This window comes from Ambystoma mexicanum, chromosome 1q (genome assembly GCF_040938575.1).
Source record: "Ambystoma mexicanum isolate Mex_15411 chromosome 1q, UKY_AmexF1_1, whole genome shotgun sequence".
NCBI classification, from domain to species: domain Eukaryota; kingdom Metazoa; phylum Chordata; class Amphibia; order Caudata; family Ambystomatidae; genus Ambystoma; species Ambystoma mexicanum.
This window is the reverse complement of record NC_090922.1, coordinates 940,866,334-940,892,086: the sequence shown is the minus strand read 5'-3', so window position 1 is coordinate 940,892,086 and position 25,753 is coordinate 940,866,334. Positions and strand designations below refer to the sequence as shown.

At 45.7% G+C, this 25,753-nt stretch overlaps 1 protein-coding gene across 4 annotated transcripts in view; it reads right to left on the bottom strand.

Annotated features, from left to right (window-relative positions):
- The window catches only part of TTLL7 (tubulin tyrosine ligase like 7), a 2,250,822-nt gene that overhangs the window by 1,291,590 nt on the left and 933,479 nt on the right, over positions 1-25,753 (bottom strand). For all 4 annotated transcript variants that reach the window (XM_069641609.1, XM_069641612.1, XM_069641610.1 and 1 more), the window contains one exon: positions 20,009-20,167. In XM_069641609.1, coding sequence (XP_069497710.1) covers positions 20,009-20,167 — 159 coding nt within the window. The remainder of the gene's footprint in view (positions 1-20,008; positions 20,168-25,753) is intronic.

Below are 25,753 nucleotides of genomic sequence, written 5' to 3'. Positions count from 1 at the left end.
CGGGATAATGCTCGCCTCCGTGTCTTTAATAGAATCAAGACTTCCTGCGCTAGTCGCATGGGCAATCTTTATTCTACGACAAGACCGGAGGCGGGCATTATGCTTGTTTAAAGCTTTCAACAACTGCAGCTGCTATACTGGAGACTGGTTTGAAGTAAAAAGTTCTAAATACTGAATCACTCGACCAATCTGCTGCCTTCATGATCTCCTGCAGCGGAACTCCGACTGCAAAAGCTTGTGAAGCCATGGCACCTCTGGTAGAGTGCGAATTCCATCACTTCTTTTACCCATCTATCAATGGTAGCTGAAGTAACTGCTTTGTATGGTTTTATGCGCGCTATAAGCAACTGGCAACTCCCCTAGGTCTAACCGCTACTGTAGCTGCCTCATAACACTTTATACATTTTGCCACACATAATTTCTCGTTGTTTGGAAAGTATGGATATGAGATCACTCTAGAATTAGTTTTTGTATGCTGCGCTATGCTAAATGCTATCCCTTCCGGATCTCTAGGGCTTTAATATCTGAAACTCTTCTACAAGACATTAGGCAAAGAAGTGTAGCTAATTTGCCTGAGAGTTGTTTGTCTGACAGTAAGTTGTTTCTCGGCCACTGCTCAAACAGATGCAGGATCTTTTGGACATCCCACAGCGAGGAGCACCTAGGTGTAGGGGGTTTGCTCATCTTTACACCTTTTAGCAGTCTTGACACACGGCGGGGTGTTCTCCTATTGGAGCTCCGCCCACTAGCTCGTGCCCTGCAAAGATTGCTGATCTATATACTCCACCAGTCTTGAAAGCTCTCCCAGCGGAAGGGAGGCTAGCTAGAAAGTTTACTACTTGAACTACAGGTGCTGAAATGGAAGATATACTCCTCCCCCTGCACCATAAATGGCAGGCTTGCCACGCGGCATCCTGATCGTAGATGGGGCCCACGATAGATTGATAAGTCTTGTAGCTTCTTCTGAAAGGCCTGGCAAGCGCCATCTATGCCTGAAATTATGGACGCTATCAGGGTTAAGGTCTGGTCCTCTATCAGAGGGTGTGGGGCTCCTGCTGGATCGGTCAGCATGTCTTGTCTGTATGCAATCTTCTGTGGAAAATCCGTAGAAAGTTCCATCAGAACTGGAAACCACGCTTGCGACTTCCACTCTGGAGTCACTATCACTATCCGTGCTCTGTCTCTGCGCACCTTTGCTAGTACCCTCGCCAGCATCGTGATGGGGGGTAAAGCGTAATGCCTCTGCGACCCCCAAAGATGCAGTAATGCATCTGTTCCCTGGGATTCCGGGTCCAGCTTCCAGCTGAAGTAATTCGTCAGCGGCGTGTTCAACCTCGAGGCGAACATGTCTATGTGTAAGGGGCCCCATTTTTTCTCTAGTTTCTCAAAGATAGTCCTGTGTAGCTTCCAGTCGCTGTAATCTACTAGATGTCGGGAGTTCCAGTCCGCCACTGAGTTCCGGACCCCTGGGAGATACTCTGCTTTGACTGTTGTCTTCCTCGCTAGGCAGTCGTGCCAGAAGTGCTTCGCTAATTCCGCTAACATCTTGGATCTGGTGCCTCCCAACTTGTTTATATACCTTACTGCAGATATATTGTCCATCCTTAGAAGGATGCTGCAGTGTGCTTTGTCTTTGGTGAAAGCTTTTACTGCGAATGACCCTGCTAGCAGCCCTAGGCAATTGATATGTAGCTCTAATTCTTCTTACGACCACTTTCCGCCTGTCTCTGTCTCACCGCATCGAGCCCCCCATCCGGACCTGCTGGCGTCTGACTAACTAATTCTGGCACGTCTCCGAAAATGGCGCGGCCGTTCCAGGCTTCCATATTGTGGAGCCGCCAAGTTAGCTCTGATTTGCTTTCCTCGTCTCTGAAGAGCCTGATAGTGTAACGGGCCGGGAAATATCGCTTGAATGGACACTGGCAAAAGACCTACTATCCTGGCTAGATACCGAAGAGTGATCAGCGGTTTCTTGAGTGCTGCTTTCAGATCTTTCTTCATCGATCTCATTTTTGGGACTGGCAATGCTAAGGTAGCTTTCTTCGTATCTATAGTGAAACCCAAGAACTCTAGTCGCTTGGTCGGCATAAGCTCTGATTTGTCTCCGTTCACTAGAAAACCCAGACTGAAAATTATTTCCATTACCCATTGAACTTGTTTCTGTAAGCGATCTCTGTCTTCGGCCATAAATCGGATATCGTCCAAGTAAACAATCATCCGAAACCCTTGCTCTCGGAGTGCTGTCGCTACGGGCCTCATAGGCTTGGTGAATGCCCATGGTGCTGACGCTAGACCGAACGGTAGGCTTCTGAACTGCCATAGTTCGTCTCTCCACATAAACCTTAGGAAGGGGCGACATTGGGGTGCTATCGGTACTGTGCGATATGCGTCTTTCAGATCTAGTCGCGCGAGCCAATCTCCCTTTCTGAGCAAGTCTCCTAGTAGATGGATTCCTTCCATCTTGAAATGTTTGTATACTAGCCAACTGTTGAGTTCTTTCAGATTGATTACTGGACGAACCTTGTCCTTGCGATGGACTAGAAACACGTTGCTCAGAAATGATTGTTCGCTTCTCGTCGCCTTCTCTATCGCATTCTTCCGCGCTAGTTCCTGGATCTCCTGCATCTAAGAACGCTTCCTTTCCTGTGTCATTTGAATTCTCTGAGGGGGACGTTCCTGTTTTGGATGGTCTAGGAACTTTAGAATGAAGCCTTGTACGGTCTGAAGGACCCATGCATCTGATGATAGATTGCGCCAGTTGTGCCAATAATGCATCAATCTGCCCCCTACTGGAGGATAGGTCGCGGCTCGTTTTCTCACCTGTGTTACTGTTTTGGTGTCGATAATGTCCTCGACGTCCAAGAACTTCGTCCTCTGTTGGGGAAAAAGGCGTCTTGTTGATGGGACTCCCAATACTGGGCTCTGGGGCCTTGAGATCTTCTGTTATTGAAGCGGCCGGTCGAGCAGCCTCGAAATCGACTGGCCCCTGTAAAAACTCTCCCCGGGAATACTTTCCTAATGGAGGCCTGCGCGTTTTCTAGCGCGGTGTATGTCGCGACGAATCTGTTCATTTCTTTAATAAAAGTGTCTCCAAACAGAAGTCCTTGGGCGCTCTCCCCGGCCCCGTAAGACGCTAGGTCTCCTAGCTTGTTATCAATCTTCAGCAACATAGATCCACGTCGCTCTGAAGATATTGCGAAGTTTGCGTTGCCTAGAATGCACACTGCTCTTTGTTCCCATCCTGCTAGTATGAGTGGGTCCACTGGTTCCTCAGAGTCTTTAGCTCTTTAAGCTAAATCCATTATTTTCGGTATGGGGCCAGCCAGGTCTAACAGTTTGTCTTGGCACGTCTTCCATGCCCGATCCATGCCTCTCCTGGTGTCTTTCCCTGCCTTTGTTACGAAGGTTAGCATCTTTGCATCGAGCTCGGGTGAATCAGCTACTTTCCCTGTTAGCCCCGGTCTCGAACATTCAGCTCTGAGTCTGAATCTAGTATCTTTTTCCATGGGCTCTCTCATTTTCTGGGACATGTACAGAGATACCCTTGATGATGGGGTCCAGTCCTTAGATCTGGGTTGTCTAATGGTGTCCGGTTCAAACATGTCTGACATGATTTCTTCATCTAGAGGAGTCTCCACACCGCTGGCTTTGGGCTTGCATGTACTCTTCTTTTGCGAGACTACGCTCTCTTTGCTTATGCTCTGATCAACACCCCTCACCTGCTCCTGGTCTGAATGTTCTGTGGATGATGTGGCATCCCCTATATTTTCGCCCCTGGGGTAGGCGGTATGAGGTTGGGCATGGCTGCTTTTGTTAGAAAGGCACTTTTAAGCCTATTGAAAGCGTCAACCACCTCTAGGGGCTTCTTTGTCTTCCCCGTATCTGTGCCCGGGGGAGTAGAAGAGTGTTTCCTCTTCCGGGCCACTTTTCTCCCCTTCTCACCTTGTGTCAGAGGCTCTTGTGTGAAGGTTCCCTCACCGGGGTCATTGAGCGTGCCAGCTTTTTTTGCCCAGTATTTCTTCCAGGACTAATAGCCTGTCTTGCTGAGCCTTAACTCCTAGTGCTAAGGCTTGAACCAGTGAGTCGCCTAGCACTTTTTTGAAACTATAGGAGAGGTCCATCTCTTCTCCTATGTATTATTCCTCCTGTTCTGGTTCTCTGTCACTCCCTTCACACTAAGCCTCATTATCCATGCTATATGCCATGGTTATATGCTGTAGGCGTGTGCCTCACAGAGGATTTGCTATCAGTTTGTGTCCTGTAGCTCCTCTTTTGCTGATCTCAAACAAAAGTTCTTTTGTTTTTTCTATATATAATTTTGATATTTTGTAACTGCCTCTGATCTGTGCAAACGAACTGCTAAGAAATTAGCTAGGTTTGCGTGTTCAGGAGTAAATGAGGGAGCGTAGTGTTGACCGTTAGCTTCTCCGTAATAAATCACTCTCCTGAGAGGAATCTTGTAATGCGCAAGCACGCGCTTCTCCTGTTTCTAAGGGGAGTGGGGCTTACCGCGTATTTCGTGTCGCCGGCGGACTCCTCTTCTTTAGCGGTACTCGCTTGCGGCTGACTGGCCGAGCCTTAATGTGAGTGAGATCACTCGCGGGTTCGGCTGTCAGTATGCGCCGCGCTTAAATATGGTATATTGATATAATATTATGACATTTTCAACAAGTAAACAGTATAGCTAAGCACTGTTAATAGTGGATGTCACTTATCTGTGGTGCAGCAAAAAAGAAGAGGAAGGGACCCAGGGAGACAGTGACTTATAGTAGAGGGGGTTGCCTGATTGGACAGTGGAAGAGAAGCTATTGGACTACCATGCAGCGGAGCCTCATGGGGAAAGAAGTTTAGCAGAGTTAAGGCTATGTTGTTTTCATTTTTTCTGTTATTTATACAAGTTTATAAAAAAAAAGAAAATATATTGAAATAAAGAAAAGATTTAAAGAGCTGTGGTTAGCAGTAATTAAAGAAGTTTAAGCATAATGCTCGCCTCCGATCTTGTCATAGAATTACGCTCGCGTATGCTGAGCGCTAAACACCACAAATTGTATACTCTAACAACCGACATGCCGTCGAAAGCAGATACACTCAAACTTGTTGAGTGATTGAAGAGTACAGCTTTCAAACCCGACCGCACTTCGCTATCACAAAATGAACCCTTTTCTTGCATCAATTCACATCGTCAGCTTTTATCCGCTTACATCCGTCAGTTCTACTCTGCTATTTGTCACAAACCTCAATTTGATGGTCAGACTTTAGAAGTAATAAATACCTCTGAGAATAGACACGCCTCATCCAATCTTTTTGTAAGTGGCACAACAATGGCAACAGTGCCGGTATCCGATAATCTCATTCAGCTGCATGCTGAGAAAAATGGTATCTCTTCTGCAGCTAGTCTGAAGCATTGCCCATTTCCGATGCTTGACATACACTTATCAACCTCTTGTTCCGAGATAAACACCGACTCGACCGATCAAAGCGACATGCTTTGATCCTTTGGCTGAATCCTCTGAGTTTGCCAACTTGTCTATGCAAAACCTTAGCCCGTTACATGTTTCAACACAAACCTCGCCTAAGGCCGGGAAACCACAACTGACCTTACCTCCTCACCTTAATTTATCTCCGTTCTCCCGAAATGTTCACCGATGTACCTCACAACCAAACAGTGCATAACAATTCTTATTTATCTCCATTGACTGTTCCACTACTTCCATCTACGCTCTCGGCCATGAATCTGGCCATATCCACCTTAACAAAACTTTACGAAACTCTCGATGCAAGACTGACTACACAAAATACCTTACTAGAAAAGATTCTCTTACAATAAACGAGTGCAATGACCACGCTTGCTGCTCTATCCTGTGATAGCCTAGGGCTACCCCATGAAATTGGAACGTTTTACCAAAACTCTATGTTAGAAAGTGCTTTTATCAAAAAATGCACAGCACAGATCCTGCACAACCTGACAAAAGTCGTGGGAGACAGACCTTCCTCTACCACGATCCTGACTAAACCCTTCGACACAATGTATCTTACCGGATGATATATCCCTTCCACCTATAAAAGAATCTCAGGTGATTGACTTAACTGAGAAATAACTTATAAAAACAGGTAAAAACTTGTCAGGGAAAACAAAAACCAACCCTCAAAAAAATAAAGATACCCAGGACATTACTGCTTTTTGTAAACATAGAATTAAAAAAAAAAAATTCAAATGGAAACGTATCGAACGTGAAAAAATAAGAATATGAAGAACATAAACTCAGTTGAACAAGTTGCCACCAAGACTTTTTAGAAAAATTTATCCAAACCTAAAAAACAGATCAATTGTAAAGAGTGTGGCAATAACGAAAAAATATGCAAACATGGGCAAGTCTACTGTGACTACTCTATGTACTCAAAATCCACCAACAGCCTTACATATGTCACATAAACCTTTCGATGATCTTTTGCACATGATAGACAGTGCTAAAACTCTTATGAAAGACTATACATCGCATATTTCTTGTGCAAATGACTATACGAGTAGCAACACACCAAAAGAAAAATTCCTATGTGGGGCACTTTCCCTCCTGGAGCAAAGACTTGCACACATAGAGAAATCAATCTTAACCCACCCATTGACTTTACCATCCTCACATAAAGAGTCTACTAATCAATCCATTTCGATGCTTCATGCATCTCAACATGATCAAATACCCCCGACGCCGCTATTAAGCAACAAACCTTTTCATCCTAATGTCCCGAAACCTAACGGCTCCAGTAACATTCGCTATTCTGGTCAGAGTTATACTCTATTAATCCAATGTAGACCCAAACCATTTGAACCGTATGATATAAATCAGCCATCAATATTAAACATCTTCACGGAAATCCAGAGCCTGGAATACTTATCCTCTGTTGACATAAATCAAGTGGAATTTTTAGATGATTCCGACTTGTCCTATGCTCAAATCTGGATCCAGTCGAGCGTAGTTTTAAACCTAATATGGTAGGCCAGAAGATCCATTTCTGGGCTTCACCCTTTCGTATGAAACCTTTGGGAAAACAGACATGATTGAGGCCAAGTTAACTGCTCAACCTATTAACAAAAATTACAAACCGAAAGATACATACTCAAATTCAACATATGTTCATCCACCAAACTCCATGACCGAGCGAACAATCCATTTTTCTAATGATCAAAAACGAGACTACAGCTCATGACTCGATCATACAATGTAGCCCTTACAAATACATGAGACTCGTCTTATCAACTTAGTTAGCAGGAATACACAAGGTCATGCACATCTTATCAATAATGACAAACGATCTTGAGCAATTTGACATCAGTGTTCTTTTTTTTTTATTTTCAATTCTGCCATCAGTTTTCTTCAAGAAACTTTGCTAGTCGCTATTCCAGTATGAGATAATTTTACTGTCATAGCATTACCGGCCATACAGCACCCTAAGTGTAGACCAATGGCAGGCCTGCTTGTGGATGCAAAATTATCAACTGGCATTTCTAGGACGAAATGGGCTGAACCGAACAGCTATTTACAGCTTGTTAGAATCTCAATAACATAGAAATAATTGCTTTGATAAATATTTACTGGAACCGTACAGCCATTTCTGATGATTTTTTTTTTGCCGATCTTGAATCTCTCCTTGACTCAATTGCTTTAGACTCTGAAATCTCATCCACATTTGTAATGGGTGATTTGAGTGTACATTATTTTAACAAAAAATCTGAACAAGACAACGTCATAATATGTAGATGGACATCTCTTATGGTTGATCGTCATTAGTTTATGCTCAATGGAGCCGTGGATGGTGACATTCCTCATAGACAACTTGGCGCAGACAAAAGCAACGAGCAACCATAGACTATGTATATGCCGATCAGTACACTTTTACATCCATCGACACATTTGTGGTGAAAGAACAATCGTATAGCGATCATGACCAGTTGACCATGTCATGGCACTGCGATATACCCACATATCTTTGAGAACATACAGTTAAAGATCTAATGGTCAACAATGGCCGCAATAAATGACAATCAGGTGTACAGTCTTTATTATTGCTTAAAACGTAATGTACAATGTCAGCAAACATCCTTGACATTTGAGGACCCCTATGTAGCAACTCTGCAACTATTTACTGAAACTGACAGACAGACTAAATAAACCAATTTTTAAGCACAAACATTCTTATGACTCTGACCTTAAGCAACGAAAATCAGTCCTCCACAGAGATATAAACACAGTTAAAACTCTGCACCCCTTGAGCCAGCAACACCAGATTCAACACCTAAAAACTCAATATAGAAACTGGCTGACTTCTAGGAAATCCTTGATGTATCAGAATTACGGGGAGGACATGCTTCGAACTTTGGCATCAAAGAACGCCAAAGCTACGTGCCAATTACTTAATCGCCCCATACTTACATCTCAATTATCTCTACAATCAAATCCAGTCACAGAACAGAGCTGGATAAATCATTTCACAAAACTGTTTTCTGATGATAATCAAGTGGCGATAAGTGTGCCTGAACTCGAAATGTCAACTCCCAGTATCCGGTTTGATCTTGATGATATTGAACATTACATCTCTAAACTCAACAAATCAAGAGCACCTCTGTACGTGTTAAATTTTCGATGCACGGTCAGCTTTCTGCCCCAATAAACACTTACCGTGGATTAAAACAAGGCTCTGTGCTAGCAGCGACGCTATTCAATTTCTTTATCGCCGATATGGGCCTTAGTTTTGACACACTAATTTCAGATCCTCCTTGACTAGGTCTGCCTCGCGTATCATGGTTACTATACGCGGACAACCTAGTCCTATTGTCTAAAACACCTAGAGGTCTCCAGAACTTGCTGACAGCCTTGGAAGCATATGCTTGTTCAAACATGCTCCAAATGAATGCTGATAAAACTGAAGTAATATGCTGTGGTCACAAAGTCTCCCAGAAAAGCATCAAACAATTAATGGCATCTTGATGACCGCCAGCTGGAAGTGGTAAATCACTATAAATATCTAAGAACTAACATCCATTACCGCTCAGCTAACAAGCCTTGCACGACTGAACTATGAGCGAAGGTTAGAACATTAACATCACAAGCTGTATTAATCGAAGCAAGATATGGGAAAGCCTCATGTGAGATTCTCATTCTGTTCTACATGCAAGACGTTATTCCAACAATTCTCTACGGTACCGAAACTACATCCATCAGAACCCTGCAGTTCTAGGCCATGTTTGAAGGTCAATTTTGGAAACATGTTTTGACCATCCCAAGTAGTCATCCCATTTGTATCGTTAGGTATGAGTTGGGGTTGCCATCCTTATATGTCATGAGCATTTGGAAGACTCTTGCACTGTATAGAAAACTCTGCATGGCCAAACATGGTGAGATGCTTGTCAACAAAATTGGAAACTACATGTTAGAATCTATTCATGATTACCCAAAAAAATGAAGGAAGCATGTATCATTTGTAATGACTGCAGCAGATATCACAGAACAACTCTTGACTACTAATCCATCTTGAGCTAAGCACAAATTAATGCGATATGATTGGATCAGTACCACAGACTTATGTAAAACGTACAGAGTAATACAAGAAAATCCCTTTACTGAAAAAAGATTTCGAACTACTGAATTGTACCTTTTAAAGTTCCCTAATACTAAATTTCAAAATACTTTGTTACGTTACTGACTAAACTTATGTAACACAAGGGCTTTACAAGCCGTCAGTAACAAATAATTGATGAAGATAAATTCTGTAGATTCTGCGGCAATCAAGAGCATCACAAAACTATACAACATTTATTAACATGCTGCTCCTCCTTGACTGACCAACGAAATCTACTGTTTAAACCGTATTTTGGTCAATACATTAATCTAACTCCAGAATAACTATGGAAAAGACTTTACACCTCCAAATCGCAGCTAGTTCAAATCGCAATTGTCAAATTCATAATAGATCTAAAATTAGATGACAACTGAGAATGAGGAAGAACCCAACATTGTAGTTCATGTCCTTGAGTGAATTAATTTAGTGGTCCTTTTGTTCTGATTATACGGGTCAGCACCTACAAAATTTACTGACTAACTGATCCTCTGCATGAACTGTGCAAATATGAACTGAATGTAGCACCAATGAATGATGTAGCAATACCATTTAATTGTATTTCCTGGTGATTTTAAGAATGAATTGCTGTTTTATACAAGGTTTGCTATTGTGTTGACACAGAGTTCTGTACTAAGATGTACATTTTTGTTCTCTGTTCTCTGTTTTTTTTATTTCGATTTCGGTTAGCCTTTGTCACTTCGTGTTCTATGTTTCTGTATAAAGTTTTGTATTAAGTTGCTTGTACTAAAAATGAAAACTGTTTATTGAAAAGTTGTTTAACAAATATAACAATAAATAATTTAAAAAAACAAGTTAAATACCCTTGAACTGTGATCACTTTTGTCTGTCTTTACTGTTGCCACCATGACTTCCTTACAGTGTACACTATGATTTTTTGACATGGAGTTTTATAAAAGGGAATTCTTTAATACAAAATGTAAAAATAATGTGATAATGTGCACAGTTTACCAAGCTTAACACCAATTACGTAAAATACTGTTGACTTCCCTTCCCAATAACACATGCTGAAGGGAGACCCTACCATGCACCCCCTAGTTCAAAGCAGATCTGGCCAATGGGGACACAATTTGGTAAATTAAGTACTGAATGCCAAAGTTTGCCCTCTAATTTGTCCCAGAATACACAAGGTTTAGGTATCCGGGATTCGGAACCATAAGTGATAATGGGTATCAATTTAATTGAGAAAAAGGTTAATATAGGGCTGCAAGTACATTTACCAAACTTGTAAAGAATTGCTTTCCACTGGGAAATTAAAGCCTGTAATTTGGAATTCATATCTGCTCGGTAGAGTGAGTCAGTCTCCGTGTTACTAACAATCACCTCTAGGTATTTATAAACAGAAGCAGAAAGGATAAGTTTATTATCTAAAGTCCAGATGAACGGCTTATGAGTTTTACGCATTGTGTTGAAACATTCCATGACTTCAGTTTTTGCTAGATTAATGGTCATGGCATTTTCGTGGGCATAGGAAGCTAGACATCTAATTAATCTTTGCAATCCCACTTGTGTTTTTGAAAGTAAGATCAGGTCATGTGCATAGAGGACCCATGGGATTTGATGTGATCCTAGCTTGGGAGCATCTGAATTGATATTTATACATTTTTCGCCCATGTCCAGAATGAAAAGATTGGAGATAGTACCGGCCAGAAAGCACCCTTGCTTAAGGCCTCGATAAGTCGGTAAAGGGGTCGTCAACTGGCTGGCAAGGGTGATTCTAATAGGTATTGATGTATTAGAACGTAGCAGTGAAATTACTTTGACCAGGGAGGGAGGGCAGCCCATTTGAATCAATTTATGCAACATCAACGCTCGATCGATGGAGTCGAAGGCCTCTCGGAAATCAACAAAAGCTATACATAACGGCTGTTTTTGTTGATAACAGAGGGCCTTGATTGAAGAGATAGTAGCAATATTGATGGCTGTGCCCTTCCCTGCTACAAAACCAGTCTGGAACATGTCCCGCATATTCTTTGATTTAATCCAGTTGTGTAAATCTTGCAATATTTAAGATGCAAAAAATGTCCTGGTGCATCGAGAAGGGCGATAGGCCTATAATTAGCTGGTTTGTGCCTATCGCCCTTCTTGGATATAGGGACAATGATTGAACAGCACCAAGATTTTTGGATCTTTTGGGCGTATAATTTGGGAGAATAGCTCAAAAAGAATGGAGGCCCACAGTTCCGAGAACTGTTTCAACATAAAGTTAGAAAGGCCATCAAGGCCGGGAGCTCTTGAGCGGCTGGCTCTATGAATATAATAAAGAATGTCATCAAGAGAAAATGATATCAAGAAAGGACCTTCGAATTTAGGAAAGGAAGCTGAAAACTTCGAGTCAGGGGCAGCATATCATTAATTTGCGTACAGGATTGTGAGCGCTTATAAGTTTTACCAATTAGAGCCCAAGTTCCAGCAGAGTTTTTAGAGCAAATTTGGGTTAGCATAGACTCACCATCATTTTGAAACAAGGCAGCTCGATGAGCACTTCTCCAGTTTCTATGTCGTGTCTTAATAGTTTTTAAGGTAGCCCATCAGAACTCGCCTGGTAAGAGTTGGGCCAATGTCTTTTCTCTCCTGAATAACGCTTTTCTCCTTTGCACATCTAAATCGAAGGTATGATTGGTCAAATGTGAGTTTTTTGGTTTAGAGGTGGTACCAAATTGATGTAACAGGTGAGTGTAGTCAAGGCCAAACGTAGTGGAGGTCCGAGATTTCAAGAACCTTTCCTTTAACAAGGTTCTAAACTGTGAAAGTTTAGATTCAGTCCAATACAATCGATTCAAGGCACAATTTGTTTGAACAGTACCCGACATCTTAACAATAGGTATGTCTGGGCTGTTCATCCTAGTGGTCCATTTGATATTGAGGATATCATGATCCCTTTCTGTGGCTGGTAAAACCTGAAAGCCGATTAGAGAGCTAAATAGATCACGACTAACATAAATAAAATCAATGGTGGCAGTGGATGTACCTCTCTTCCAAGTAGAGTGGGGAGGCAAATCCTCAGGGAAAGTCCCATTGGCCATAACCAAGTTCTTGGAGTGAACAAAACTATTCCAACTTCTTAGTCTAATGCTAGAGGAGGTTTTAGACTTATCAAGACAATGTAAGTTTAAATCACCAGCTAAAATTACATGATCAGTTGGAGAGGTTTGGAGCATACTCTGCCAAAGGGATTCAAGAGCTCTTAAAAATACATCAGGAGATTGAGCAGCAGGATTCCAATATACATTAATTATAGAATAGTGAGTCTGCCTAATGGTTATCTGAACAAGCTGCAATTAAGGATTGAGTGCTTGCTGCGCTACTAATGAGATATATGGGCTCGTTTTTAAGGCAACCAAAAGGCCGAACATCGGACGACCTCTAACTGAGCAAATTGCTGCGTTTAAAATCATATGGTGATTATCCCAAGATGGACAATGGGTTAACACGTTTCTTGAAAAAGAACGACATTGTGTCCAATAAGATTATTAGCTGAGGATAATAGAAGATGTCGGTGCCCCCTAGTATTCCAACTTAGCAAAGAAATAAAGGTTGTGGAACAACGAGAGGGCTTCATTGTTTGCACACAGGCATTTACAGCGCAGTGGATTCTGGGCAAAGCCTTTTAAAGAATCTGCAGTCTCTGTAGATCCTTCCTTCAGTTAGAAGTTCTTTATATTGGAGGAAAGATCCAGGGTAGATTTCATGGAGTCAATTACCAGATCAAAACCTAGTTAATTTAGCTTGAATCGAGCCGCCCACAGAGTATTAAGTAAGACTCTTGATCAGAACAAGATCCTGGCAACAGATAGATCAAAATCATGGAGCAATTCAACATCAGAATTTTCAATGTCTTCCAGCATCAGGATATCTCCAAAAATTGCCAGGAAACTGCTTCGATTCATGTCGTATTTAGTGTAGGGAAGCTCTCTACATTTAATAATTAGAGAGTGAAACAGGTGCTGATGCCCAGCTTTTTTAGGGAGACACAGAGGTGTCAGATGCTTGGTTGGTTTATAGAGTGCATTAGAACCTTGGTCCGAGGGCGCAAGTGAGAGTTTGGGAGGGATCAAAGGAGCTTTTGGTTTTGCCTGAAAAGCTTGTGTCAAAGGCTGGTTTTCTGCTTGCTCATCGCGTCGCCTGAAGATATTCAATGGTTTGGACAAATGTTTGGACATATATTTGTCAATTGCCCTGGACATGATCTGCCCCACCCGAACAGCCACACGTGCTTCGCGTTGTTCTGCATCTAGCAGCTGGACGCTCACTGTGTCTGCTCCTGCATCCTGACTTCTGCCACGCCTGCCAGCATCCTGGATCACCTGCAAAGGAAGAGAAGAAGAGAACAGAAGAAGGAAAAGTCCTTACCTGCTAAATCCGCATCCCGGAGACATCTCGCCGACAATCCTGAAAAGGAAGACTTTTATTTAAAAGCTCATCGCGTCGATCGCTGCAGCGCCGCATTCCACTCACCTTTACAGGGCGCCTCCATGTTCAGCAGCGATCATCCGGATTCGCAGTCACTACCCAGCGCATAGGGAGAAAAAGACCAGAACAAAAGGTGAGAGAGAGAAGGGAATAAGGAAAGCTAAATCTCCATGTTAAGACTTACCTGTTGATTCATTCCCTCTTCATTTCGGGTCCGCGCCGCATCCTGGCATTTCCGGCCCCCGGCCCCTAAGGGGAAAAGAGACATCAGCGTTAATGAGCGAATGAAAAGACATTACCAAAAAACGCTCATTAAAGACTTACCTGATTTCTACAAGGATTTCACCTCTCATCTCGGGTCGGTGCCTGTTCCCCGGCATTCCGTACCCCGGCCCCTATGGGGAAAAAGACACTAGCATTAGTACATTAATGCATGGACACAAGGGGAACCTCTTATCAAAAAACTTACCTGGAAGCCAAGCAAGTTTGGTTCTCACCAATCCGAAAATCCAGTGAAGTAACTAGATACCAACGCGCCCCTGCATCAGAAGCAGGATGGAGAGCTCGTCCTTCCAGACCCTAAGGTGAGACGCTACGAGGAATCACAGAAGGGTTTCGAGGAAGGTGAGAGGGGAAAGTGGGAGGCTGATTGCATTACCCCGCAGACAGTTAATGCCCTATTTTCGCCTACAGAAGGATACTTCTGCGAGCCAGACAAGCCAGATTTGGGGGCCCGGTCCAGTCAATCTTCCGAACCCTGCGCATCACCTTAGAAGAGGTCACAGCAGCGCGAACCAGGCCAGCGCCTCCGTGGGAGTCAGGTGAGCGTTACAGTCCGAGGGGAGCGAGAAAGCATCGCCCATGCTCCTCGGTTGGGGAAACCTGCTGGCGAACCTCTGGCACTTGGAGTTCGTCGTCAGCGCGAATAGGTCGATCTGGGGTTTGCCCCATCGCTGAAAGAGTCGGTCCACTTGGTCCTGGCGTAGTTCCCACTCGTGGCACGAGTGCAGCTCTCTGCTGAGTGAGTCGGCAATGGTGTTTATTATTTCTGCCAGATGAAACGGCACCAGAAACATCTCTTGCCACAGATCCTGGGCTTCCTTGGATAGGGCTGGGGACCTGGTTCCGCCCTTCTTCCGGATGTAAAAACATTGTGGTGGTGTTGTCGTGAGGATCCTCACAACCTTGCCCTCGAGGGACGGGAGAAAGGACCCGAGGGCCCAGAACACTGCCCGAAGCTCCAGGATGTTGATGTGGAGTGGCTTCTCCTCCGGGAGCCAAAAGCCTCTCGCGTGAAGATCTCCGGTGTGTGCTCCCCACCCCTCCAGGGAGGCATCCGTCGTCACCGTCGCCTGGTGGGCGGGGGTCTGAAAATCTGTTCCTGCCTCCAGATGAGTGCGGGTGCCCCACCACCGGATCGCTCGACGGAAGGTCTCGTTGAGAGGGATCCTGTCTTCGAAGCTGCCGGTTGCTTGTTTCCAGCGGGCGTCGAGGAACTCCTGTAGAGGGAGCATACGAAGCCTGCACAGGCGCACGAGATTTATGCAAGAGGACATCATCCCGAGGAGGGACTTGATGGACCTCACCTTGCAGACGCTGCACCTTGCCCAGGATGGCCTTTGTCCTTTCCTCCGACGGTGAGGCCACTGTGTCGAGCTTGGCTCCCAGAAACAGTGCGACTTGTGAGGGGACAAGGTGGGACTTGAGGAAGTTGATGGAGAACCCCAGGTCCAAGAGTAGCTGGACGGTCTTCGCTGTGTGTTCCACGGCGAGCTCCCTTGTCCTTGCGCGGATGAGCCAATCGTCCAGGTAGGGGTAGACGTGGATCCCCTGTAGGTGCAGCCGCGCCGCCACTGGAGCGAGGCACTTGGTGAAAACCCTGGGTGCCGATTTCAGTCCGAACGGGAGGGCCTTGAACTGGTAGTGCCGCCCTTGGACCACGAACCTGAGGAACTTTCGGTGTCCTTTTAAAATGGGGATGTGAAAGTAAGCATCCTCCAAATCCAACGATGGCAGGAAATCGCCCTCCTCCAGCTGTCCCAGCACGTGCTGGAGGGTGACCATCCGGAACTTCTGTGCCTTGATGTGCCTGTTCAGTCGCCGCAGTCGCCGCAGGTCCAGGATGGGTCGCCATCCTCCTGTCTTCTTTTTCACGAGGAAGCACCTTGAGTATACCCCGGAGCCTCTTCGGGACGAGCATGATGGCACCTTTTTTGAGCATCGCCCTTACCTCCAATAGCAGTTGAGGGACGTGATTTCCCTTCCTGGCCACGGGTGGAATGCGGGGGCACTTTTTTAGAAATTCGAGGGCGTGCCCCTGGGCCAGGGCGTCCAGCACCCAACGGTCGGTGGAAATGGACTCCCACACGCCTCCCACCGGGGTGCTTCGGTGGGGGCCCGACACCACAGTCGGTTCAATCTTGCTTGGAGGACGCCTTGCCGCCTTGGCCTACCTGGCGACGACAGCGGGGTCCACCCGACTTGCCTCGTCCTCTATAGGCTTCCTGCGACGAGGAGAGGGCCGCTTAGCGGTACGTAGAGGAGCCACCGCCGAATCCCTTGGAGGCACCCTGCTTGCCTCCGGTGCTCCGAAAGGACGGCCTTCGTTGCCGGAGAACGCCTAGGGCCTTAGCTGTCTCTGTGTCCGCCTTGATGGCTTGGAGGGACTCATCCACTGTTTTCCCAAGCAGATTGTTCCCGTCGAACGGCATGTCCAAAACCTTGGCTTGTACGTGCTGGCGGAAATCCGTCACCTTGAGCCACCCCCGTCATCTAAGGCAAACGCTGTTGCCTAGCTGGCGGAAACCGGTGTCGGCAATGTCCGTTGCCACCATAATGGCGTGGTCCGACGCCACTTCGCCTTCTTGCAAGATCTCCAGGGCCTCGGCCCTCTTGTCGTCCAGTAGGAAGTCCAACGGGGGGCGATCTTGTAACATAACTCCGTCGTAGCGGGCCACGATCACGAGGGCGTTGGCTGCCTTAATCGTTGTTGCCGCCGACGAGATAACTCGTCATCCCATTGCGTCCAGCTTCTTTCCTTCGCCGTCCGGCAGGGAAGTCAACGTTGAGGCTGATGCCCCCCCCCCGCTTTCTTCTTGGCCGCCGCTGAGACGACCGAGTCAGGGGTCGGTTGTGCCCTAAGGCACAAAGTGGCCGTGTCGGGGACCCGGTACTACTTCTCGTACCGATCCCTCTTGGCAGGCGTCGTAGACGGGTTCTTGAGGAGGGTGAGACCCTCGTCCCAGATGTCATCCAGCAGAGGCACGGCGAGGACTGTTTTCCTCTTGGCCTCGCGCCGTTGGTAAAGGAAACCTTCCTTCTTCTTCTCTTCGGGGCCGAGCTGAAAAAGCTTGGATGCCCTGGCGATCATCGCATGGATCCGATCTCGTCGGTCGGGGAGGCCCGGGCTGGGGACAATGGGAGCTCCGTCCCATCGTCCCCGCCGTCATCGTTGGTACCCGTCATAGCTGTGTCCGTTCCCGCATCATCCCCAGGGAAGGGGGACGTGGGCAAAGGTTGAGTAGGCCGCGAGGGCTGAAAAGGAGGGGCTGGATGGATCCATCTTCTCTTGTTTGGGGGGCTTCCCGCCGGGCCTGGCTCTGGCTCCTCCGTCGAGCCTGGTTCCGGTTCCTCCGTCGGTGGTAAGGGCAATCTCGTCCTTATCTCCGAACATAAGGATTGCATTGCCAACAAAATGGCCACCGAGTTGTCCTGCTGCTCCGGAAGCGACGGGTGACTAGGACCCTCGCCGGTGCCGCCGTCGCTCTCGTCGTCCCCTTCGTCGGGATCCCTCCCGTGAGAATGGGCCTCTTCGACGCCCTCATCAAGGCCCTCTAGGACTTCTACCAGCTCCTCCTCGGATGCTGTGTCCGTGTCCACAATGGCCACCGGCCCCCCCTCTTTTTCCACCGGGGTCTTCACGGGGGTCTTTTCGATGGGTCTGAAAGAGGCGTCCCTCTGCCGAGGCGTCCCTCTGGGCCCCGAGGTCGCCTCCACTGGTGTAGCCTCCACAGGCTGCGCCAGGGCCGCCACGACTTCCTCGATAGAGGCCTTTGCCGGGTGGATCACACCTTATGTGGGCCTGCGGCCTTCACCTTGGGGGGAGGGTCACCCCCTCGCTCCCCCTCGGCCGGATCCTTCAAGCTCGACCGGGGCCTCTACAGAAGCTTCGCCGGGTTCTCGGCCTTCCTCTTCCCTGAGACAGAGCATTGGCTCGTGGTTGATGGCGCTGGAGAGAGTGTGCCCTGCCTGGCAGCCGAGGAGACCGACCGTTTGGCGCTCCCGGTGCCCGCGGTGCTTTGCCTTCTGTTGGGCCCACAGGACTTAGAATACCGCTCGGACTTCTTCTTCTTCTTCTCACCTGACGGGCTCTTTCCTTCCAGCCAGTTGGAGAGACAAAGGTGTCGGTCCCTGATGGTCCGTTCCGACATGTTCCTCCAAAACGCACAGTCCTTCTCCACGTGCGTTTTGTCCTCATGAAGGCAGTATAGACATTTCGAGTGCTCGTCCTCCTTGAACACATTCTGCGGCTGGCATCCAGGGCAAACCCTGAACAGCTTTCCAGGCGTCGAGCTTCCTTTCTCCTGGGCCATGTTCGGGTAGGCCGCAGAAACTCCTGGACTCCTCCAAGAAGCATAACTCGATGAAATCTTCACCCTTGAGGGGTGCAGAAAAATCCAACACGGATCCCCGTTAATCGGATGTAGAGACGGTGGAGCTTGAGGCTCTATTTGACCGAAAAATGAGAAATTCTCTTTGAAAAAAGTGCGAAAACGCAGCAAAAGCTTGAGAGCTAAACACGAGGACTCCCAACACTTGAGCGTGCGATAAAAATCTGAGGATGGCTGCCAGAGGCGGGGCTTAGGGAGAGGGCAGTCATTGGCTGGGGGCAGTATGACCCAGAGACCACTGATTGGTTACTACTGAAAAAGACAGATCAGAAACGAAAGTGATACTGATTTTTTCTTTACCGAGGATTCCCGGCCTGACGACGAGGAATATTCATGAGCATGTGAATACATGCCAGACCCCACGCTGGAGAAATAGTGAGTTCTGGGTAGTAGGCAGGATCAGTATAGCAGCGCCTCCCTGCAAAATGTAACAAGAAGTTAGCCGTAACTAACTGAAAGATGTCCAGCAAAAGTAGTCCAGCAAAGAATCTTTTGGGGACAAAGCATACCAAAGGACCCGAGTTGCGGCGGCCACAGAATATGCTGGGTCGCAGAAGAGCAAAGACCCAGGCAGGAGGCAGCTTTCCCTCACAGCAAACAGCTCACTAAAGAATCACTTGTGATGGCTAGTTTTATAATACAATGGACTTTACCAAGACGTAGGCAGTAATTATATTGAAATTACCACCAAACATGTTTTCTGCCCAAACTCGTAATGAGGCCCAATGTGTGGTTAGGACTACCTTAAAATGGAGAAATCTTTAGTTCACAGATGCCTAAGCCATATGGTTACACTCATAATAAATGCAGAGGAATTCTAGATTGCAAGCCGCCCAGTTCTTTAGCAGGGAGGACTCCAACTTAATTTCACATACAGTAATACTCCACACCTTATATCCTGATAGCCACTACCCCACAACCACCATTACCATCTCGTTGGTGGTCCCACACAAAATTAATCAAGGATGTTCTGTCAAAAATAAAGCAGTATCTTCCTTTTCTATGTTGTTAGGATGTTCAAACTTCACAGGAAACATAAAATTGCCCATTAACACACCTAACTCACCTATTAATACACTGAATATGTTTAACTTGCACACAAATATTTCTCACTATTGTTTCTATTATGCTACATGAAGCACGTAAATAAATATGGAAATATACTATCTGTATAGCTGGCATTTGGTTTAATGAGAAAAAATAGAGTTGTCGCAACCAAAGCATTTGCTTACTCCAAGAGACTGAGTATTTGCAACAGATTAAAGTATTTCAAATGTAATTGAGTAACTTACCTCTAGAAGCCAGGGTTTGAGCTTTCTGTCCAAAATAATGTCAAATCCCAGGACTTCAAAACAGACACTCTCGCTTCCTGGTGCTTGCCCAGGCCTGCACATACGATATGCATGAAGAACATGTGGCTCAGCTACTATCAATGTCTTCACTACTAATTCCTAAGAAAAAAGTATAAATACAAGATATTTAGAAATTGTCCTGTTATTCTGAATATAAAGGTCTTATTGATGGCATTGGCCATAAACGAAACAAAGACATATCAATTCAATTTGATCATCATTCCTGAGGGAAGTAGTAACTCACAGCTACAAACATGCCCTTATGACATGGTAAAATATGTTGGGCCAATCAAAACAAAGAGAAGGACTCTAGTAGTGTGAGTAAGTGAATGGAACCTATCAAATGCTCTGTCAAAGTCAAATTGGCATGTTGAATAATGCTACATGAGTGGAGTATGCTAGGCATTTAAAGTTAAACATATAGGAAGGGAGAGAGTTTTTTAGGAAAGCAGCAAATGAAGCGAATCTCTCCGACAGGAGCAAACCAGAATGCGGAAGTAGCCAATTGAAATTCTCCTAAAGACAGTCTTTTCCAGAGGGAGTTGAGTGAAGAAGCCTTTCTTAAGACAGAACCAGATTGCCTTAGAGGGATTTCAGAGCAGGGAGAAACTGAAAGAAGAGTTTACCTGGTGGAGTTGCCTTTATCTGTTGATGTCCCTATCTGTCCTAGTCCCTTGTAAGACAAAGCAAAAGTGCCACCAATAAACGCAAAGGATTTAGATACATGTCCCAAGAATTAATGATATCCCAGGGGGGAAATTAAAAGTATTTTGGTGGAGCCCTGTTTACAAGATATGTCACTAAAGTGGACTGTCCTAGAACCTAATAGTCATTGTTAGAAACCAATGATGAAATAATTCTCTGGATTTTCATAGGAGCCAATTATATCTCGATGTGTGAACATGGTGCACAGTACATTTCACAGCTTTTCATGGGTTGATACACTTTGTGATCTCTGGAAACCATAGCTTACTTAAAAGAAAAGTCCTGAATAGAGTTTTCTACTTTGCAAAGTGGAATAGGACGGTTAGTTTCTCCCCTTCATTACAAGAACACAATGTCAATTTAAATAACGGATATAATTTTTACCAATAATACTGTGCAGAAATAGAGAGAGGAGGATAGCTCAGTGGCAATGTGCTCGCCTTGAAAACAAGAAGACACGGAGCAACACAGGTTCGATTCCCCAGGTCCGCGCTTAGAAACCTCTGGGTATTAAGCGCGTTATAAATAACCTATATCATATCATTCACATCATAAGTAGACTCCTAATGCCAATCAAAATAAAGATGTTGATTCCTCTTCTATGTCAATTTTATAATCTCATACTTGTGTGCCCCTTTATTACATCAAGATATTTTGCACTCCAAAATAAAAGCTTATACCCTGAACCCAAGACTTTGAATATGTGTAAGGGAGTGCGGTGGAGTGTTCTTTTGTCCACTGGTACTAAGGTTGAGGCGCCACAAGGTCTTTCTTATATTTGTTTGGGAGGTGGCACCTACTTTAAAAGCAGCTGCCCAGATGCAGGAGCATTGTGGGAGTGCGGTGGAGTGTTCTTGTGTCCGGTGGTCCCAAGGTTGAAGGCACCTCTAGGTCTATTTCTTTTTTTTGTGGAGGTGGCACCCACTTTAAAAGCAGCAGCCCGGACGCGGGAGTGCAGTGGAGTGTACTTGTGTTCTTCGTGTTCCCTGTGAGCCAGTGTAGCCCTCAAATTAACAAATTAACATATTATAGGTCAACGGGTGGCTTCTTGGAATGAGTTACCAGTTACATGTTCCATTTTTACCAATTCCCAACCATGTTCTATGACCGGCCCGAAGGCCTTATTATATAGTTGGCACCTAGATATTAAGACATGGAGGCTATTCGTAAAATGGTGGCCTAAATGGTTTTATCTGGGTTTTTTTATTTTGATATTCTATTTAAAACTGCTCACTTTTATTGATTTTACTGATACTAGGCGCAATCGTCTGTGCAAAGCTATTCAATAGTTTCTTTTTTTACAGATTGTGTGTAAGGTGCTGTCTGCTGATGCCCCTTACCAACACCAGAATGGTGAAAAGGAAAGCTAGGGATGAGGGGAGACCGGGGGTGTTTGGTAAAAGCGCAAAAAAACCTAAACAAGTGAAAATGGCCCAGGAGCTTACTAATGTTAAACCTCATTTGTTTGAACATTCCCTTGATTCTTATCTAGAAGATATGGCAAGTAAAATCGTGAACCATATCGTCATTAATGACAAAGCCACACGGGAAGCTATTCCAGGCCTAGGAGGGAATGCCAAATTACAGGAGCCTCCACTCCCTGGTACGGAGGACTGGATCCAGGACAGAAGGGAAGGTGGAGATAGTTACAGTCCCATTGGCAAGCAGCCCTCTGGCCGGGAGTCTGGAGAGGGTAGCGAGCCAGGATCTAAATTCATCATATGGACAGGAGGAGGATAAGCTATGGCTGGAATCGCTTTTAGATGTAAAACCTATGCCCCTCCAGACAGTTTTGGAGTCATTGCAGGCTTTTAAGTCTGAGGTTATGCATACATTAGCAATTCGTGATGACTCAATTAGACATTTATCAAAAGAAGTGGCAGAAATGGAGACAGTAGGAGCTGGGGCGGGGTCAGCAGAAAATGGTAAGATAACTGTGGAGGTGCGGGGGGGTTGTGAGGCGAGTGTCGGGGCTGGGGCATTGTGGTCGGTGGCCGGATGCTACCAGCTGAGGACAAGGAATTAACCCCAGAGCTATGTGCAGTAACCACTAACTCATGACATGGGGCCTGGGAGGTTTGCCTCAAGCTCTGGCCATTTGACAGGGGATATTGGGCATGATGTGCGCTTAGAAGCACAGGATAAAAGCATCTTGAATTTACCACCTACATCAATCCTCTTTGTGGGGATCACCTCGGGTGTCCTAGGGCTCACAAAGGATGGTTTTGAACCCACTATCTTGCTGATGAATAAAGCGTCCCAATGCCAACCTGATTGGACCGAGCATTGACCCAAGTCTCATATTAATGGCAAGAAGGGTGGGATGGGTTGGGCCAAAACCCAAATGCTTGGATGGGGACTGTATAGTGGTTTCCTTCTCAGACCCAACGATGGTTAGTTTACTTGATCAATTTTAACCTGTCCAGAGGTCTTAAACCCAATGGCTATAGTCTACATAGCAAGGTGGTCTCCTTGGACTACTTTTATTCCTGCACAGGGAGGGCGGCTGACAGGGGGAACACCCAGGGGGAAACTGTCAGGAGTAGGGAAGCATCAAGTGATGCCCATGTGTGGGGATCTGTATGCCATTCGGTTGGCCAAAGAAGGTTGTCGGGGGGGGGGGGGAAGAGGATCTAATCCCAATCTGAAAAGCCTGAACTTGTAGAGGGGAAGAGCTCACACCCCTACTGTGGTTGAGTTAGTTAATCGATATGGGGCCCTAACCTCTTATGAAGAATCGGACTGACGCATGGCAAAGAGGCCCAGTCAAGCTGACCAGTGGGGCTGCAAGGGTGGGGGCGGGGGGATTGAGTCTGGAGATGGTGGGTGGGATCATGTGTTATGGATACCAGCACCCCAGGTTGTTAGTTTGATATCCTGGAATATAGCGGGGGCCAGTGGGAAATTGGAGAGGGTGATCACTGTGGAGTTCCTGAAGACCCACAATGTTATCCTACTCCAAAAGACTTGGGCATTGGAGACCCCTTAGGCCTCGTTAGTTTTAAGGGTTAGGGTGGTGGACACCAAGATTGACTTTCTACAAGCTATTTGCATTTTACCACCTGAAGCGGATGTGATAATCATTCTGAACTTCTATAATATTTTTTATTTCTTTATATTTTCATTTGTTATACGCCCAAACCCTAGGGTATCACGGCGTAGGTTACAGCAATGCTCAGTTGTCTGGTTACAGGGAGCAGGTATGAACAGCCACAAAGTAGAGAATGAAAATCGGTATAGTTACAGATGAAATTCTCTGGTTACAGGTGAGAGTACACATTATTCATACTTATATAAATTTACATTATGTGTGGAGGGTACAGACAAGTTACTGGACTGGCTAGTATATATTAAAAAGCCAGGTTTTTAACATTTTCTTGAAATTCTGGTGGGAGGGTTCGTTTCTAATATTAGGGGTCAGTACAGGGAAGCTGTTTCCCCCCGCCCAATTGAGTTGGTATTGTGGGATGAAGAGTTGAGTGTTAGTGCTAAGTGATCTTGAACTCTTCTTGCAGGCAATGACGTTATTGAGGTATGTTGGAGCTGTTTTATTAAGACACTTGTGGGTGATACAAAGTGTTTTAAAGGTGATTCTGGCTTTGATTGGGAGCCAGTGGGCTTCCCTTCTGATCTGTGTAATATGCTCAGATTTTGTAATGCCTAGAACAGCTTGCAAAGCCTTATTTTGCGTTGTAGTTTGGCCAGGTTAGTGTTTGAGGCACCAAGCAATAATACATTGCAGTAGTCTAATTTAGACAGTATGAGGGCCCGAGTTAGTGTCGTAAAGTTAATAGGTCACATAAAGCTGAGGCCGACAGACTAGCTAAGTTAAAGGTATTTATGGATGAGCTACTCCTTAACAGCAGGAATCCCAAAGAGCAATGCACCTGGGGAGGAGCTTTCAACCTTAAAATGGGCGCAGATCCGACCAGGAGAGTTGCTAGGTCTGGAAAAAGACCTGGGGCTAAGCTGATGTCAAAACTGTTGGGACTGGGGGCTAGCTAGTCTTTTGGCTGTAGCTCCTGAGATTCTGTCCGGGGCTACAACCAAAAGATCAGGGGCTATAGCCCCCTTAGCCCCCCCCCATAGCAACGCCCCTGGATCCGACAAAGGATCTTTTAGATCAATTGGTGTATTGGGCATTGAACATCCCCCTGCCGAGGATGAAAGATGAATGGGTGTGCGCCAAGGGTCTCCAGATGTGCTTTTGGCTTTCAGAATGGGGGTTACGTACGGTGAACGGACGCTTAGCACCCGATATACCGAGTAATCTAATATTCAAAAACCATCTGGGTTCATCGACAATTGACTACTTTTGCATCTGTGTAGAATTGTGGAAAAGACTCGTGGACTTCGAAGTGCTGATGGATGTTAGTAGAGATCACCATATAATCTGTCGAAAACTGAAGGGTGTGGTAGGGGGCCGGGTTATCAAACTACCACACTACTACTTTGTGCTCGATTAACCCAAACTCTGTTACAACTAGGAGAACCAAATGGGAAAAAATATGGGATACCAACCTACATTTGCAAATTTTGTCTGAAAACCAAACCCTTAGTTTTGACATTCTGGATAGTACTGCAACCCCCATGCATGTGATAGTACTGTTTGAGAAACTACAGGGGGCTTTGGCTAAGGGCTTTACCATCGACTATAAGAGGAATGAGAAAAAAACATAAAAGAGGGTGGTTTGATGAGGCATGTAAAGACGCCAAGAAAGGACTTTAAAGGCCTTGAAAGCATCAATCTGCACAAGAAGGGAGATCGCCCGGGCTAGAGTGCACTATTAGAGGGAACTTTAAGCGAAGGAAAAAAGAAATTGAAGGCTTCCTGGACGCCTCAAGGTGGAATGACCAGAAAGCGGTCTGGGAGTTTGTGAAAGGGGACCCAGCCAGGGCCAATGGTGAGAGGCCTAGCAGCACACATGTGGAAGATGTAGCTTGGGTGGGGTACCTTGTTTGATGGTGGCTCCCAGGTGG